We start from the raw sequence: 16622 nt of genomic DNA, 5'->3' as shown, positions 1-16622 counted from the left end.
TTTTATAATTAATAAAAAACATTTATATATATATATATATAATAAAAATGTATACAAATCATATATATATACCTTTACGTATAATATTACTTATTGTCTATTAAGATTTTATATATATATATATATATATATATATATATATATATATATATATATATATATATTTTATAAATAGCAACAACAATACTAATATTAAAATATATAAATATAAAATGTAATAATCAATAGTGTGTGTATAAAACATTTCAAATGAGACAATGACAAATTCAGCTCTTTTATTGTCATCTCACAATAAATTTCTTTTAACACAACGTGATACAAATCATACAACATTCCCTTCAGTCTTTCATATACAACTACACAGGTCACCAATAACAATATACAGCAATTCATCCCTTTACCACAAAGAACAAAAGAAAAGTTGATCACAGGAGGCTTTATATGCTCCGGTCCCGCATAAAACCAAAAAGTTGAACGTTGTTGGGTTTCCTCATAAAATATCATAAACTATCTATGTATCATAACTTTAAAAAATGCTCCTGCTCAGCTCAGCTCATCCTAAAACCAAATAAATAAATAAATAAATAAATAAATAAATAAATAAATAAATAAATAAATAAATAAATATCAGTGCTCCATCACTGTCACCATCCAGTTTTCACATTGACATTCTAAATGAAAAATAATATCTGTTAAGAGTTCCCTTCAATTAATTCTGTTATATTAGTAAACTAGCACTGTGTAAACAAACCATGTTTCACTGTCATTGTACAGAAAATATTACCTAAAGACAGGCCAACACAATAAACCTCAAACGAAATGAAATAACATTCAACAGGTGTTTTCCTTAGGAGTAAAAACCAAGCATTTAAATCCTAAAGTGTCAAAAGGTTCAATTCCATAATATAATTCATCAAAAACTTCTGTTTTTGATTCAAATTTGATAAGCAATCCTATCCGTCCTGTTAAAAGACTCGGATTAGTTTGTGTCGCTCTCACTGTCAGAATTATTGGACTCTCCGAACTGTTGGCGGGCTAAAAAACGAAGCTCTTGTGGTTCCAACGAAGTCATTTTACCATCAGCTCCAATCTTCATTGGCTGGATCACCTGCTCCCTGAAAGAAAAGCATGTTTGCAATTATAAATAGTTGACGTCATACCATTTTGAAAACAAATTAAAAGTTTGGGGTTTTCTGACATCGCTTTTTTACCTAGAGAGTTTGTCGAACATGTTGACCAGTTTCATGGCTTCAAATTCTTTCTGTTCTTCAGTCATTCCCTCCATAGGGTTGGGCTGCTCCTCCTCCACACGGCCAGTCACTGGATTGATACTGTACAGCATAAACAAAACAAAACACAAACATCTCTGATTTTTTCAAACCATTAAATGGATAGTTCACCCAAAACTGAAAATTCTGTTCCAACCATGTAAGACGACGAGAATACTTATTGTGCGCAAAATCAAACATAAATAATGACTTTATTTCAACTATTCATTTCCTTCTCTTTGGGCCTCTAGTCAGTTAAACTAGTGTAATTGCGTATAGCTACGTCACACGTAGGCTCACTATTGGCCGACGCTGGTTATGTGTGTGATGCGTGTGACGTACAACAACAGAAGCTTACGCAAGTACACTAGTGAACTGACTCGAGGCCCAAAGAGAAGGAAATGAATAGTTGAAATAAAGTCATTATTTATGTTTGTTTTTGCGCACAAAAAGTATTCTCGTCGTTTGATAAACTTAAGATTGAGCCACTGTAGTCACTTGTACTATTTTAACGATGTCTTTAATAACTTTTCGAGGCCGGCAAGTTCAATCCCTGAAGAAGCCTATGGACTAGTATGGAGGAGTGATCCAGCTCTCAGATTTCATCAAAAATATCTTAATTCGTGTTCCGAAGATGAACGAAGGTCTTACGGGGTTGGAACAACATGAGGGTGAGTAAATACTGACAGAATTTTCATTTTTGGGTGAACTATCCCTTTAAGGCCATTCTGATATCTGACAGTCTTGTTCATGACATACTGAGGTTTTGCCTCTCTGTACTCCTCAGTATCGCTGTCCTCATCTTCAGAGTAATGTCCAGAGTCTCGACCGCCTCTCATCAGTCCTCGAGCGGCCAGGAGCCCCGCCGCGTTACCGTAACCCGTGTACTTGATAAACCTGGAAACTGATTCACAGTGGATCAAATGGGTATTATTATTTCTCTTCGACTTCAAAATAAATCCATATATGCACTACCGTTAAAATACAGTCAACATTTGAAGTGAACCAAAAAAGTTCATCAATGTTGTCCTAAGACAAGAACGGGTATTGTTCGAAATTTATGTATAACTTTGATTTAAGGCTTTGATCCACTTCAAATGTCAAAAGAATCAAAAGAACCAAGAGAACCGAACTACAAGTGTGAACACACGCTTAGTGTACTTGTAATGGTATTTGACGTACCACTCTCCTTGCACAGTACAAACAGGAACTCAGCTGCACAGTGCTTGACATCCGTGTCTATATGGGTCATTAGACGCACTATCTTGTTCCGTAAAGCGTTACCGACCTCAGGTCTGTTTTTGACATCTCGTAATGGGGGAAGCACCTGCGTAGACACACAATACTCCATCATGACCAAAATGAAAATAGGCCACATTTACTAAACAGGGAAAATTAGCGTTGTAAAAAAGCGCAGATTGGAGTGGAAAGTGATCTACTGATGATGTGCACATTAGCCGGATCATTTCCATAATGACCAACGCAATCTACGAAGAGTAACGTAAATCAGCGTCTTGTTTAAGATATGTTTTTCTGGGCCGCTAAATAATGGCGAAAATACCAGTAAATTGACAAGCGAAACATTAGTAAATCACCTTGCATGACTCATTTAAATATTCTCTTCACATTCATTTTGCGTCTAAATGGGAAACTCTTGCAAATACATATGCAATAAGTTAAAATAACAAAAATAACCCTGTCCACGCCTTTTCAGCGCAAATTTTTCACTGCGTGTCTTGAGTAAATCCTGACAGTAGTTTTTAACGCCGAAAGAGGGTTTGCGCTGGTGGAAGCTGTAAGTACATCTGGCCAATGCCTCAATGAAGTTCACAATCTCACCTTCATTCGTAAAAACTTCCTGGTCTCTCTGTGGATGCGAGCGCTCTCCGTTAGCAGATTTAATGAGGGCAGCAGGGTTTCCTTCAGCTTGTTTCCCTGGAAATTCAACATCAACAGGTGGAGGAGTTCAATTGTTTAACATTGAAGCTCCAGCTGTGTCCTGGTCTAGAAATCCCTCTAAGTGTTCCTATCGGACTCAGCACAAAAACAATAACAGACCAGCCAGCACAAACAGGTGTAGAGCAGCTCTCAGCAAAGAAATAACTTCAGCACAGGCGTTTCACCTCAAGCTAACCAGGTACGACAGCAAAATGCAAGTCAAGTAAAGTCAAGTTATTTGTATTACGCTTTTCACAATAGACACTGTTTCAAAGCAGCTTTACAGAAAATCATGATGTTAATATTTATAACATCTTAATATCACACAATAGTTGCATTTAGCAGATTAGAGCTGGGCGAGGATACAGTTTACATTTCGCGGCAATGCTAGCAATCAAGCAGTTGAGATTTAGACGAGATTTAGAAGCATCTGCTAAATTATTAAATGTAAATGTAATACATAACTAAGTGGGATTTTGAACCAATGAGATTTCACTTTGGAGCGGAGCTACCCACCAAATGACAAAGAAAATGTCTTTATGTGAGACAATGTTTACATTTGCAACAATCACTCAGATTAACATGGAAGAAATGTGATTTATCACTTAATGTCTTATTTTCTCTCGTCTGCTTATGAACATTAAACAGCTTTTAATATGTTTGAACCTTTTTAAAGGGTAACTAAAACCTAAAACAACTTTTTTTAGTTAATGATCTGTAAGACTGGGGCTTTATTATTGCTGTTCATTGATTCAAGTAATTTTTTTGACATATGGGTTTAAAGGTGCCTTGTGTCATGTCCGCCAAAAAATCAATTCATACTCCATATTCCATACCAGATGGGGGCAGTATACCTCCAGAGAGTGAGTTGGTCTACTCTAGAGTAACAAACGAGAAACGGCATAGTCTCTATGCTCCGCCCCTACCTTCACAACAACCCTAGATCCATAGCCGAAGCCGAGCCAACTCCTAATAGAGGACGTTTTGACTCCAGAGGAACGTTGGTTGATGTCAAGTGATTTCTAAATATGACATCTTCAAGCTACTCCCCTTCACCTTTACCAGTGAATATGTTCATATTCGTTTTGTTCATATTACATTTTTATTGTTAGATTGAATTACATTAATTTGACAGACAGCATTCGCTGATGTTGACCAAGATAGCGCCATTCAGAGCTGCCAACTCTCACGAATTCACCGTGAGACACACAATTGACACTTTTCACACGCTCTCAGTCACGCCACACATCAATTTTGTCGTGCACAGAAAAATTGCAGAGCAAAGAGGACACGGAGACCGACAGACTAGACAGAGTAGGTTAGTTATGATATAAAAAATCTCAGCTCTCAGATTCTGTCAATTTTATTATGCAATTCAAACAATAAATACCGTTTTGGTGCTTGTAAATGTCACACGACAGATTTAACATGCACGTGAACCGATCATCTCTACTAGCTAATAGTAAAAAAACATGAACACTGTTGAAAGATACAGTAGGGTACAACTTACCAAAATGTATTCCTCATACATAATATCGACCAATCATTTTTTTTTAATCAGCGTGCAGATGTCAATAACATAGCTGGAGAACAAATATGTCAGATTTACCTCAGGATAGCAATTTAATAAACATAATATAATTAGCTAATGTTACATTTTATCATCAGCTTGGTAGAGACGGGCTCTGGTAGATAACAGGTGAAAACCGGATCGGATCTGTGGGTAGAGCTAACTATCAAACACATCAGGTTCAAGTACGCCCACAAGCCGCGCGAGTTATTCGTGTATTGCAGTTTGGCTGGTGGTTATGTTGCCCGCATACCGCCTCCCATGGCCGAAACTGGTATTATGACACCTGTCGGGCCGTGGCTAGTAATTTAGCATGCTAATTCAGGTTGATATCTCTGCAGCACAATAACTTGTCATTTTTTTAATGACATCATCGCCCTTATTTCTTCTCATTCTTTTGATGCGTATAGCTCATTTTTTGGATATTTTTACCTCAATTCTTACACATGGCACCTTTAAAGTGTTTTAATTCTACAATATATGGAGTAAAAATGTCTGAGTGCTGCCCTCTTCAGGTTGAACGGTGGCTACTGCAGTTGAATTTTCCTATTGGATGTTTGCGGTGGTTCGTGACGTAAGCAGCCCCCAGTTAACCACACCCTTGCCTAAAGAAAGACGTGTCTCAGGTGCACGCCCCCCCCCTCCGCTGGGCTCTGCCCACTTTTCCAGAATTTTTCAAATATTGCCAGTGGGTGGAGTCAGGCTCTGACCAGGGGTTTAGTTACCCTTTAAAGATGCTTCGAAAGATTAGCAGAATACTAGTTCAAGTGCTCACCCGGCCGAGTCTTTTCTCCATAAACTCCAGCAGCACCATAACAGCGTCCATGTTGACACCCATGTACTCGATAGAGCCCTGCTGGACTTTAGGCATCAGCAAAACGTCAAGACACGGAAGCGGCAGGTTCCCTAGCAGGTTCACCGTGTGGCTGTAATACAAATTCACATTAGATTTAGTTTCCTTTTACAAATTGACTAATTAGTTGGGACTGAGGTCCCAGTGGATCTGCTCTAATTTGTTACCAATCAGAGCAAGACACATGAGAATCTGTGCCAGTGTGTCAATGTGTCAAACAACTTTACTTGATTCAGTTGTGTTTTATTGCATTATTCAGAACCTGTATACTTGTTTAAATAAACCTTTCTGCATTAGATCTTCTGCCCTGCTGTGTGTGTGTGTGTGTGTGTGTGTGTATGGTCGTGGTCGTGGAAACCCTACATGTGTGTGTTTGTGTGTGTGCGAGGGCACCTGTGCATCTCTTCTGTGCGCTCCTCTCCATCTGAGGTGCTCATAATGCAGTGTCTCAGTATGGCTCCCAGGTGTCTGTAAGTGGCTGCTTCTTCCTGCATCACACACACACACACACACACACACACACACACACACACACACACACACACACACACACACACACACACACACACACACACACACACACACACACACACACACACACACACACACACACACACACATTAGATCTCCTTCACTAATTAAACACTGTTATTTACACTGAGAGAGCAGATCTAATTGCTGCGGTTATGTAATGCTTATTCAGCAACTTGTGAGAAAGAAATTTACATGCCTCTTTAAAGATTATGAGAAAATTAAAATATAAAAAATTACTTATTGTCTTATAACAATATTAAGAGGCAAGCATCATAAAATAACAATTACATTAAATAACAAAATAACATGCACAATTAAATAAATTAAATTAACAGAAAACAGAAATTATCATCTTTGGTTGTACAGTTTGCAATAAGTAAATGATAACTTAGGACCTTGGGGCAGCTACCTAGAGGGTCAAGCTAAAAAGTTTGATAAACAGATAAAAACAGTGGTTCGGAACTGCTTTTTTTTTTTATCTCAGGACAATAGCCAAATTAAAATGTTTTCTCTCAGCATGTGATTTGGAAAAATGCCTTTATTTTCTCACGGTTAGATTACTGCAATTCCATTTACCTTGGGACTTGTCGTTCGCATATCGCAAAGTCTACAGTTAGTTCAAAATGCTGCTGTAAGATTGCTTATAAATGCAAAGAAGACAGATCATTTCACTCCTTTGTTATCCTTGTTGGGCCGGTTACCAGTACAAGGATTCATTACAAGATTTTACTATATGTTTTTAAAGCAGTTTATGGTATGCCTCATTAAGAGCTCATTAAGCCTTATAAGATCCTCAAATAAGCTCCTGTTACTAACCCAGGAGTACGTCTTAAATCCAAGGGGGATCGTGCTTTCGCTGAGTCTGGTCCGAGATTATGGAACGACCTATCCTTTTTTGTTAGATCTTCCCCAACATTAAATGTTTTTATGTTTCGTCTAAAGTCTCACTTGTTCTCTCTTGCATTTTAAGTCACTCTTTTAATGGGTGTTGTACTTTTTTATGGTTTATCTTTTTTTTTTTTTTTTCATTTGTTTTGTAGAGCTGTTTTGAATTAGATAATTTGTAATGTACAGCACTTTGGAGCTACTGCATAGCCTGGAAGCTGCTTTATGAATAAATAAATACAATACAAATACAATATATCAGTACACCAGTCTCAATAGGCAGATAATGGAAGCATCAACATATTTTTCCAGCTCAATATGATATGCATCTTTGCTAGTCTAAATTTCTATTACACTGAAGCACTTGAAGCATTTGTTTGAGTTTGTGTGAAATGTACTTTTTTTTTAATTGACAAACTATAGATTTATAAAATTGGCCATCAGTATGATGTATTTTGTAATGTTTTTACATATATTTATATTTTATAGTATATCCCATTATATTATTTTTTGTATTGTCACATTATTTTTCATGAGAATATCCTGAAAATCCTATTTTTAATTATTCAATTATTTTACTGTAATACATTAGTAATACTTTTTACTGTATTACCATAAAATGGGAAAAAAAGACATTGTTGTCTTTAAAGAATATACTGTACGTATATTCTGTATATTATATTCTGTATATTAAATATACTGTGTGTATATATTTTTCTTTCTTTCTTTTGACTTTGGGGTGAAATATGGCTGAACGAGTTCTTTGCAGGTTTCGTGAGATTCACCCATTGAAATTGGCCAAAGTTTCTATTGCTGCATATAATCAGGGCACAAAAATTTAGGAAACAGCAGCATTGTCACAGTTTGACGACATAATGTTTCCTGACGCCACTAAATGTGGCACCGAACACAGTCTCACCTCGTCCACCTTGCGGCGGTTGGAATCAAAGGTGACGTTAAAGAGGATCTTCAGGATCTCCATGGCTCGTTCGGTCTCCTGTCTCCCCAGCAGGGGCAGCTCTGAGCAGCCGTCGAATCCCGCACGGGCCACCTCGTACATGTCGGGCCAGCAGAGGCCAAGTGTGGCATCCAGAGCCTCCGACAGCAGGCTAACACCCCGCAGCTCGCGTGCCAGCTGGGCTCTCACGTCCACGCGCAGGGCCGTGATCAAAAACGTGAGGCGCAGGTCGAAGAATCGCACCTCGTGGTTCCACTGCGGCTCCCGGCACTGCTTAAGCCTCTCGGCCAATCCCACGATCAGCTGGAGCTCCGCCCCCGCCTCCTGAGCCCCATCGCTGTTGAACACGATGTTGCACAAGCACTTCAGGGCCTCCACGATCACCTCCAGGTCCGGGATCTCAGGCGTGAGGCCCTCACCCTGCTCGAGGCCGGCGTGTCGGATCAGGATCTGCATGGCGTGGCGGGTGGCGAAGGGAGCCAAGCTCTTCTTGTCACGCGACAGGATGCGGATGGTTTCCAGGCAGGCCAGCTGACAGGACGGCTGGAGGTCTCTCTCCAGGAAGCCCAACACTAACTCACCCAGGCGCTGAGAGACGAGAGAGAGAGAGAGAGAGAGAGAGAGATACTGTGTGTGAACAGCAGCAATTATCGACACCATCACCTTGCGGGCCAGCGGATCTCAACTGGTTTTCTTTCAAAACACAGATTTTACACTATACAGTATCAAAATTGTTTAACCAAAGTTCTCACTACTTAAAAACGACTTTTTAAAAATTAAATATAAAGAGTAGGCTAAAACAATATAAAAACTACAATATCAATTAAAAAACTATTAAAATATATAAAACACACATTACAGTTCAAAAGTTTCAGAAGTCTCTTATGCTCACCAATTGATTTATTTATTTGATCCAGTAAAAATTGTGAAATTTTATTACAATTTAAAATATCTGATTTTCTATTTTAATGTATTTTGAGATGGTAAAGTTGAATTTTCAGCATCATTATTCCAGTCTTTAGTTTCATATGATCCTACAGAAATCATTCTAATATGCTGTTTTCTTATTATTATCAATGTTAAAACAGTCGTGCTCGTGCTCCTGATTTTTTTTGTTTTTTGGAAACTATGATACAATTTTTCAAGATTTTTTTGATGAATAGAAAAAGACCCTATCAGACCCTATCAGAACAGACCTGTGACCCATTTTTGTCACACCCCACCAGTTGAGAAACACTGTTACAGGCCATGTGAGAGAATCTCATGGGTGTTTTTTTCATGCGATTCAATGTGGTAAAAACTTTCAGTTATGAATTTAGGTTTTGAAGCATACTAGTTTATTGCAAGAGTCCTGTTTATGCTAAAGTAGCAACATAACCTGGGTTTTGACGTCATCCCTGCACCAATCTATTTAAGTTCCTGAGAGGTATCATTTATTATTGTTGTAGTGGACAGCTCGCTTTAAATACATGGGTGGATGATTGACAACTCCTCAAATTTTCCCTGACTGTGCCTCACTGCCAAGACCTCCGACTGTCACACTGTAGAGTTTAGTTACCAAATTGGAGTCCAACTCTGACACGTCCTTACATAACCCAGTCAAGCAATGAACAAAACCAGATCTGATCATCCGTTTGAAACCTGTCTGTGACATCACACACACAGTGATAACCAGATGTAGCATTATGGTGTTATAGTAATTTTACAAGGGGATCATCATGTTTGGAGGTCCTTGGCATCAAATGGTTTGAAAAACACTATGCATCTCATTCTGATTTACTGTAGTGGTGCTTTTTGTAAAGCGTTACATTGCTGCAGATGGGACTTTTGAAAACAATGATTAAAATGACAGGAGTCAGCCTTTATGTCAGAGACCAGAGTCAAAAACAGCCATGAAGTGCACTGTATGCCAGTTCATATTAGAGACAAAAGCAAAAATGTGCCAGCAAAATGCAGTTTGGGAACTATAGAGGGACCACAGAACTGAACACTGAAAATAATGGTAACACTTCACAATAAGGATCCATTTGTTAACATTAATTAACAATGCATTTATTAAACTAAGAATAAAAACCATATATATATATATATATATATATATATATATATATATATATATATATATATATATATATATATATATCCGAAAAAATTATTATGAATAATAATAATAATAATAATAATAATAATATATAAAACAATAAATATAGGCAAATACAAAAATGATCGATGTGAGACACTTAAATAATTAATTAATTACATAACGATATTTAGGCACTGAACAAAATATTTTAAAGCAATTAATAATCTTAGTTCATGTTAATTTCAACATTTAATAATACATTATTAAAATCAAAAGTTGCATATGTTAATATTATTTCATGGACATGGACAGTTATATTTTAACTGTTATCATAACTGTATATTATAACTAATTTTACCTAAGATTAATTAATAGGCTTCTATACTAAATGTATTGCTCATTGTTAGTTAGTGCATTAACAAACTTATTTAATTAAATTAGGTTTAATTAAATTTAACCTTAAAGTGTTACCAAAATAACCAATATAATGCAAACATTAACAGTTGTATTAATATTATGAATTAGCTTTATTTTTTAATCTTTATTTTCCATGTTCATGGAAAGTCATTTCATTATGTGTTTTTTAAGTGATATTTAGTTTTATTTCAGTTTTAGATAGACTACATTTTTTATTTATTTCCATTTAATAATTTACTTATTTCAGTTTATTGCCAAGGCAACATTTCTGTTTTCATTTAGTTTGTTTTTCAACTAACTATTATTTAAATACTTTTTTTTATTTCAGCTTTATTTCAATTAACATATCTGTTTTTAATAGTTTTAGTTAACAATAATAACCTTGCATTAACACTAAAAAAGTCTCTTTTTAAAAGCTATCCTATTTTTGCATGAATATATGACTAACGTTTTAATTTTGTGCATTAAGAATTGATTTTATTCTGAACAGACCTGCGACCCATATTCGGGTTGTGAGTGACCCATCAGAACCACTGGTCCTGACATTAGCATTGGCCATCAATAAACCCATATTGATCGACCATGGGCAGAAATAGGAAAATATTACTGGTGTAAACAATGCTAATGAAGTGGGACAGCATACAGATAAAGATTCAATTTCGGAACCACATTGATTCCCATGAAACTTTCTCCAACCATCTCAACACAGTGTCATGTTACAAAATCCCAAAGAGTATTTCTTTATATTTTTGGAATGTTCCCATCACGTGAAGTTATAAAACCTTCTTTGTTCAGTAGCCAATCAGGAATGAGAAATAGGCTTTGGGTTCTACGCTAATGCTATGCTACATCCAAAACATTGAGCTACACATATACCTCGTTCAAATGTCCATCCTATCACAAAAGGAAAGCAAAAAAGTGCACATAAAGTCAAAGCAGGGACACATCACAACAGAAGTGCTTTAAGACAAGATTCAGTTGATGTCATCTGATATAAGCTTACATTTATTGCAAATCAATTGAAGACATTTGGCAATGCAATATTCATGAAAAATTAAAGGCCATGTTTTAATGTATCTAAAACGGTAAGAAAAAGCATTAAGAAGCTTGTTCTTCAGGGTTGAATTGCTGACCGTTTGCATTATGATGGTAAGGCTTACGTTACCTCTCTGTCTTCCTCTTCCCCAGGGGTAAACAAAAAACACTGTGATTTCTAAAAGAGAGAAAAAAACATTATTCAGACAACTGTAAAATACAAATACATACATTTATGCATGAATACAAAATAGCCTACACTTTAAAGTTGCAGCTAAAAAAAAAAAAACACTTAGTTTGCCAACAAATTAAAGGGGTTATTTATAAGAATTGTCATGTATTAATCACTTTCTTGTAACTAAACTTAAAAAAGAGACCTTCCTAGGTTGCCTTTGAAAGCCTGTTGACTGACTTTTTATGTGAAGGGTTTATGACTCTCGTTTTTGACGGGAAAATCAAAAGCATGTGACGTTTACGCGCGCTCCCGAGAACTACACTTCGTTCATGAAACAAATGCTTATTGCTTATAACTTTAGGAAAATACTGAAAGAGCCATTCTGTACAGTAATGTCAATGTGTGATCATAGAAAATGGATGAAGATTGATCGATAGTCTCAAATATACTTTATAATCAAACTATCATAATTTCAACCTCATCTGTCGACATGATGCAGGTGAATTGCAGAGCTGGTGCAAAACATCCATCAGCGGCTTTCTCACCACTGCTATTTTTGTGTGTGTTCATTTTGATATTGAGAGGAAAGCTTTGCAGAACTTTGCAAGTTCAGTACGCTACGTGTGTACGAGTAGTATGTTGGTGGCTGCAGTTCACTTAACAGCCACATGTGTCGCTAATAATTCCACATAATAGCCCCTTTAAAAAGCTAAATATCAAATCAAATCGCATCTATTTACAAATGTTTTTGCAATACAATAATTTTTAATTAAAACATTATTCTGATAGAACACCGGTGTGAACTTGTTTAACATACAGTACATCAACAAAAAAAAGTTTGTAGGCCTAGTTGGTTAAAATGAACTGCAGGTTTGATATTTTAAATGCAATGAAACACACATTTGTAAATCTGACCTAATGTGTAAAAAATGGCAAATCTTTGAGCAAACGTGTGTCATGCAGAAGAGAAAAACTAAGAAAATAGATCTAATTGCAGAGGCAATAACAAAAAAAGCATACATTTTGTAATTAAATTATCATATTAACTCATAACCTCTTATGTATCACCGTCACATCAATTCTGTCCTAAAGAAGGGTACGATTAGAGCGCTTAACTGCATGAACCTCTGTGATACCGGCTCACGAAGCATCAGGATCAGCCTAAGAAATCTATTTGTGCTGCTTGAGTGCTAATCCAGCCGACGTCACACAAAGTTTTTCAACTCGTATGACTTTTTAGGTAAGACTGATTGAAATGTGCCTACTAACCCATTTCCTATACGGACCATTTGTTAAGAATTCAAAGGCCTCTTAATTATGTGTCTTTTTGAATCCTTTTGTTATGATTTTAGGAACAAGATCTAAAAAGAAAGGACCAAATAAGGGTATAGCCCACATAACAGATTTAGTTAATATATGGGAGTAAATGGGTTAAATAGGCCTACGTATAATAATTATGCGAATATATTGCTAAAAAGGGATGTTTTAAAAAGGGATTGAGGGAAGTCTGCACCCCTGAATGAGTCTGACCACAACATTAGAGGCCATCACCTTTATTTGAGGCTGTTTTAATTGCTTTCCTAATGCCTGTCAGGACAACATAAATCCATTTACTGATTCCATAAGGTACTTATTTTATTGTTTATTTGAATATGATCTTTCTCTTTTATTATATTAATATTCTATTCTATTCTCTAGATAAACATCTATAAAGATAAATTACACTCGTTTTATTTCTGTTACTAGTGCAATTAGTACATCCCCACAAAACATAATGTATGATCTGACCATGGAAACTCCTAGTCGATGGTGTTTTTCATGCAATATTTACATAACTGAGGATTGTATCATCCAAATGTCACAGCGCAGCAAACTCTCTCTCTCTCTCTCTATATATATATTATATAATTAGTATTGAGCAAGAAACACTTTCCCTAGGCACAAAACAGACACTTCATTCTAGAACATAGATATGCATCATCTTATAACAGTCCTGATTTACATGTATCTGATATGTACCTCTTTATTATAGGTCTGTAAAGCTGTCAGTGCGGCGTCCTGGTCGCCCGTTTCCATCTTCTCTATGATTGCATTTAAGTCCATTTTCATCGCTGTTCCACTTTTCAGCTTTCAGAAAGAGCCAAAAATCATGTAAACAAAATCAGCTTCAATCCTCCAGCTTTATCCCAGCGATCCAGAAGGTCCTGGATGATGCGATTAAAGGAAGATTGAGAAAATCACTGCAGGGAATCATGGGAGTTGTAGTGAAGCCTTCCACACAGACAAGATCCACATTGTTTGTTGTGGTTGGTGCGGCTGTATGAACGACGCCTCAACGGTCCAATTACAGATAGCGTGTAAGAGCCACACCAGCCAATCATGTTGCAGGAGGCGGGACTTGTTAGTCTACTTGCTGATGCTGATTCTATGGATTATGAAGTCCAGATAGACATTTTAAAACTCGTCCAAAACTATAAACAAGTAGATAGATAAATAAATAAATAAATAAATAAATACATTTACATCGAGACTTAACCTTTTCATGCATGATTTATGACAACTTCATTCAGGATTTTTTCCATATGTGTTTTTATTGCTCTTTGGGCATGAAAAAGAATATATGATATTTTCAATATTTTTTTAATACAAATGTTTCCGTTTTCTTTCCTCTTTCTAATTTATTCCTTATGGTGCTATTGTATTGTGTTATTTTGTCATTTTACTATTTGTTTTATGTGATGCAATGGCTGTATTTTTGAGCCCAAGACAAATTTCCCTCTAATAAAGTATTAGCCTTAACCTTAATCTTGGTTTGGAGAAAATAAATATCCACATACAACGGCTTGATGGCAGTGTATAGTATGATGCACTACTGTCCACTGTAGTGGTTGATGTGCAACTGTGCAATCAAAACCCATGCACATATGCAAGAAATGGCTTTTGAATAGCTGTCCGCACTGTAGTGACCTCTATGCATGAAAGGGTTAAAGACAACAGCTGCTAAACAGAGATTACCGGTACATACTGTCAAAATATTTTTGTTACATGACACAATGCAATAAAACAACATGTTACAGATGTTGAAACATAATGTCATGATGGATATTTCCCTGTTTCCTTTGAATCATTTGCATGTTTAACATGTTTTTATTTTTAAGGCACTCGGGCTTATGTAACAACTTCTTATCTAGAGTGTTTTACCAAAGGGAAGTGTTTTGTTGAAATGATGGCAACAAAATCACAACAGCTAATCTATTGTCTTTTTTTTCTGGAATCACTTGAGTAAATTATCTATGCCGGAACAGTTTTGCGGATAAATTTAGACACCTTAAAAAGCACCTTAACCTGCAAAACCTGCCAGGACATATTAACATATTTAACACAAAAGACAAATACATGGAAATGTGCAAAAGGGTTGCACTTACCATAAATTGAAAATGTATCCTCTGTGGATGGAGTTTTCTTTGTAAATTTAAAGAAAAAAATTTTATAGCAAATGGATACAAATAGGTGTAGCCTACTGTTCATAAAGGTTTCAGGTCTATTTTGGTTTTTGAATTTACATGAACTGCTACAAAAAAGAGTACAATCTGGCAGATATCATAACTATAACTAATCTGTGATTATTGTGCTGTTTCCTCATTGATTACAGTGTGTTTCTACACTGACCTCTAGTGGATCCAAATGGAACATTATCGATTTAGCGTAGCTCTCTTGATCTGACTGATCTGAAGAGTACGGAAATAGATCAAACTTTGACAGTAAGTTAAGGAAACAAATTTAAGGGAATCATGGCCAGGCTTTCATATTGACATAGCCAAATTAATCTGGGTTAACCACAACAAACCACTTTCCCATTCCCCATTAAAGCTTTGTTTACACTTAAGATAGCTGAACATCTTAAAGTGATTAATCGATTCATTACTATTCTCATAGGAGGAAGTTCCCTCTAGTTCTCATGGGTCTTTTTTTTATGTGTATGACATTGTTAATTGTGTTTCTGGGAACATTGCCTTTGATGTAACACTGACATCATGATGTGTCTGACAGCTCATATCTATCAGTCAGAATATGAATTATAAGTTAAAATCACATAAGAAACAATGAAACGAGTTTGTTTTCTTGTTAAACACCATATTGTGGGAAAGGCTTCTCTGTAAATGCTGGCATGACTTCAGCAAAAAGTTGTTTAAAAAGATTGACATACAGCCTGCCTGCAAATTTAACATGACTTTATATCCTCTGCCAGAGCTTAAAGGGATAGTTCACACAAAAATAAAAATTCCTGTCATCATTTACTCACCCTCAAGTTGTTCTTAATCTGTATTAGTTTCAGAACACAAAACGTTACGTCGGATGACAACGAATGGGGTTACGTTTAGAAAGCCTATCAACTTCGAGTATTACAAAACGAGCCAATGGCAAAGAAATGCCATGGGTCTGCGGAATTTGCATAGCGTAACTCCGCCCAACCTCGTGGGTATAAAAGGAGGACGCCGGCAACAGGCAGATATGTTTCTTCGCTGAGGAGCCAAGACTGAGCTCAGGCGATCCCCGCGGTACTGCGTTCCCCTACTCAGGGAACGAGGGTTACATACGTAACCGAGACGTTCCCTTTCGTTGTCACTCCGAGTTACGTCGGATGACGACGAATGGGGTTACCAGCCTAATCACGCCACCTTCTCGGTTGTCTTCCAGTGCCCTGTGTAAATCTGAGATCCTTGTTGTGAGACTGGCACGGACGAAGGACTCCTATTTAGCACAGGAATACCAAGGTACACTGGGGAGCATATCCCATAGCTTAGAGGAAATATACACTTTGCCAACCCAGGGGGGGACTTAGAGAATACACATATGACCCGGAGGGATGCATATGGAGAACACTGGGGTGTCCAGCCGCAGGTGG

At 36.7% G+C, this 16622-nt stretch overlaps 1 protein-coding gene across 2 annotated transcripts; it reads right to left on the bottom strand.

Moving 5' to 3' along the window:
• Positions 1–260: 260 nt before the first annotated feature.
• On the bottom strand, positions 261–13994 carry ric8a (RIC8 guanine nucleotide exchange factor A). 2 transcript variants are annotated; one of them, XM_077210332.1, is made up of 11 exons: positions 13736–13958; positions 11672–11719; positions 11383–11400; positions 7968–8594; positions 6023–6117; positions 5552–5702; positions 3108–3203; positions 2451–2595; positions 2028–2172; positions 1212–1331; positions 261–1115 (listed from the first exon to the last, which is right to left on the bottom strand). In XM_077210332.1, exons 1-11 carry the CDS (start codon positions 13823–13825, stop codon positions 980–982), a joined length of 1671 nt encoding a protein of 556 aa, XP_077066447.1. In that variant the 5' UTR covers positions 13826–13958; the 3' UTR covers positions 261–979. The 2 variants fall into 2 exon arrangements, with proteins under 2 accessions (XP_077066447.1, XP_077066449.1); XM_077210334.1 differs by lacking the exon at positions 11383–11400 and having other exon boundaries at positions 13736–13994.
• Between the last annotated feature and the right edge of the window lie 2628 nt (positions 13995–16622).

Source organism: Siphateles boraxobius, unplaced genomic scaffold (genome assembly GCF_051911475.1).
Source record: "Siphateles boraxobius isolate OS27281-9 unplaced genomic scaffold, OSU_SipBor_1 65, whole genome shotgun sequence".
NCBI lineage: Eukaryota > Metazoa > Chordata > Actinopteri > Cypriniformes > Leuciscidae > Siphateles > Siphateles boraxobius.
The sequence above is the reverse complement of the archived record's forward strand: the minus strand, read 5'-3'. Positions and strand labels throughout refer to the sequence as shown.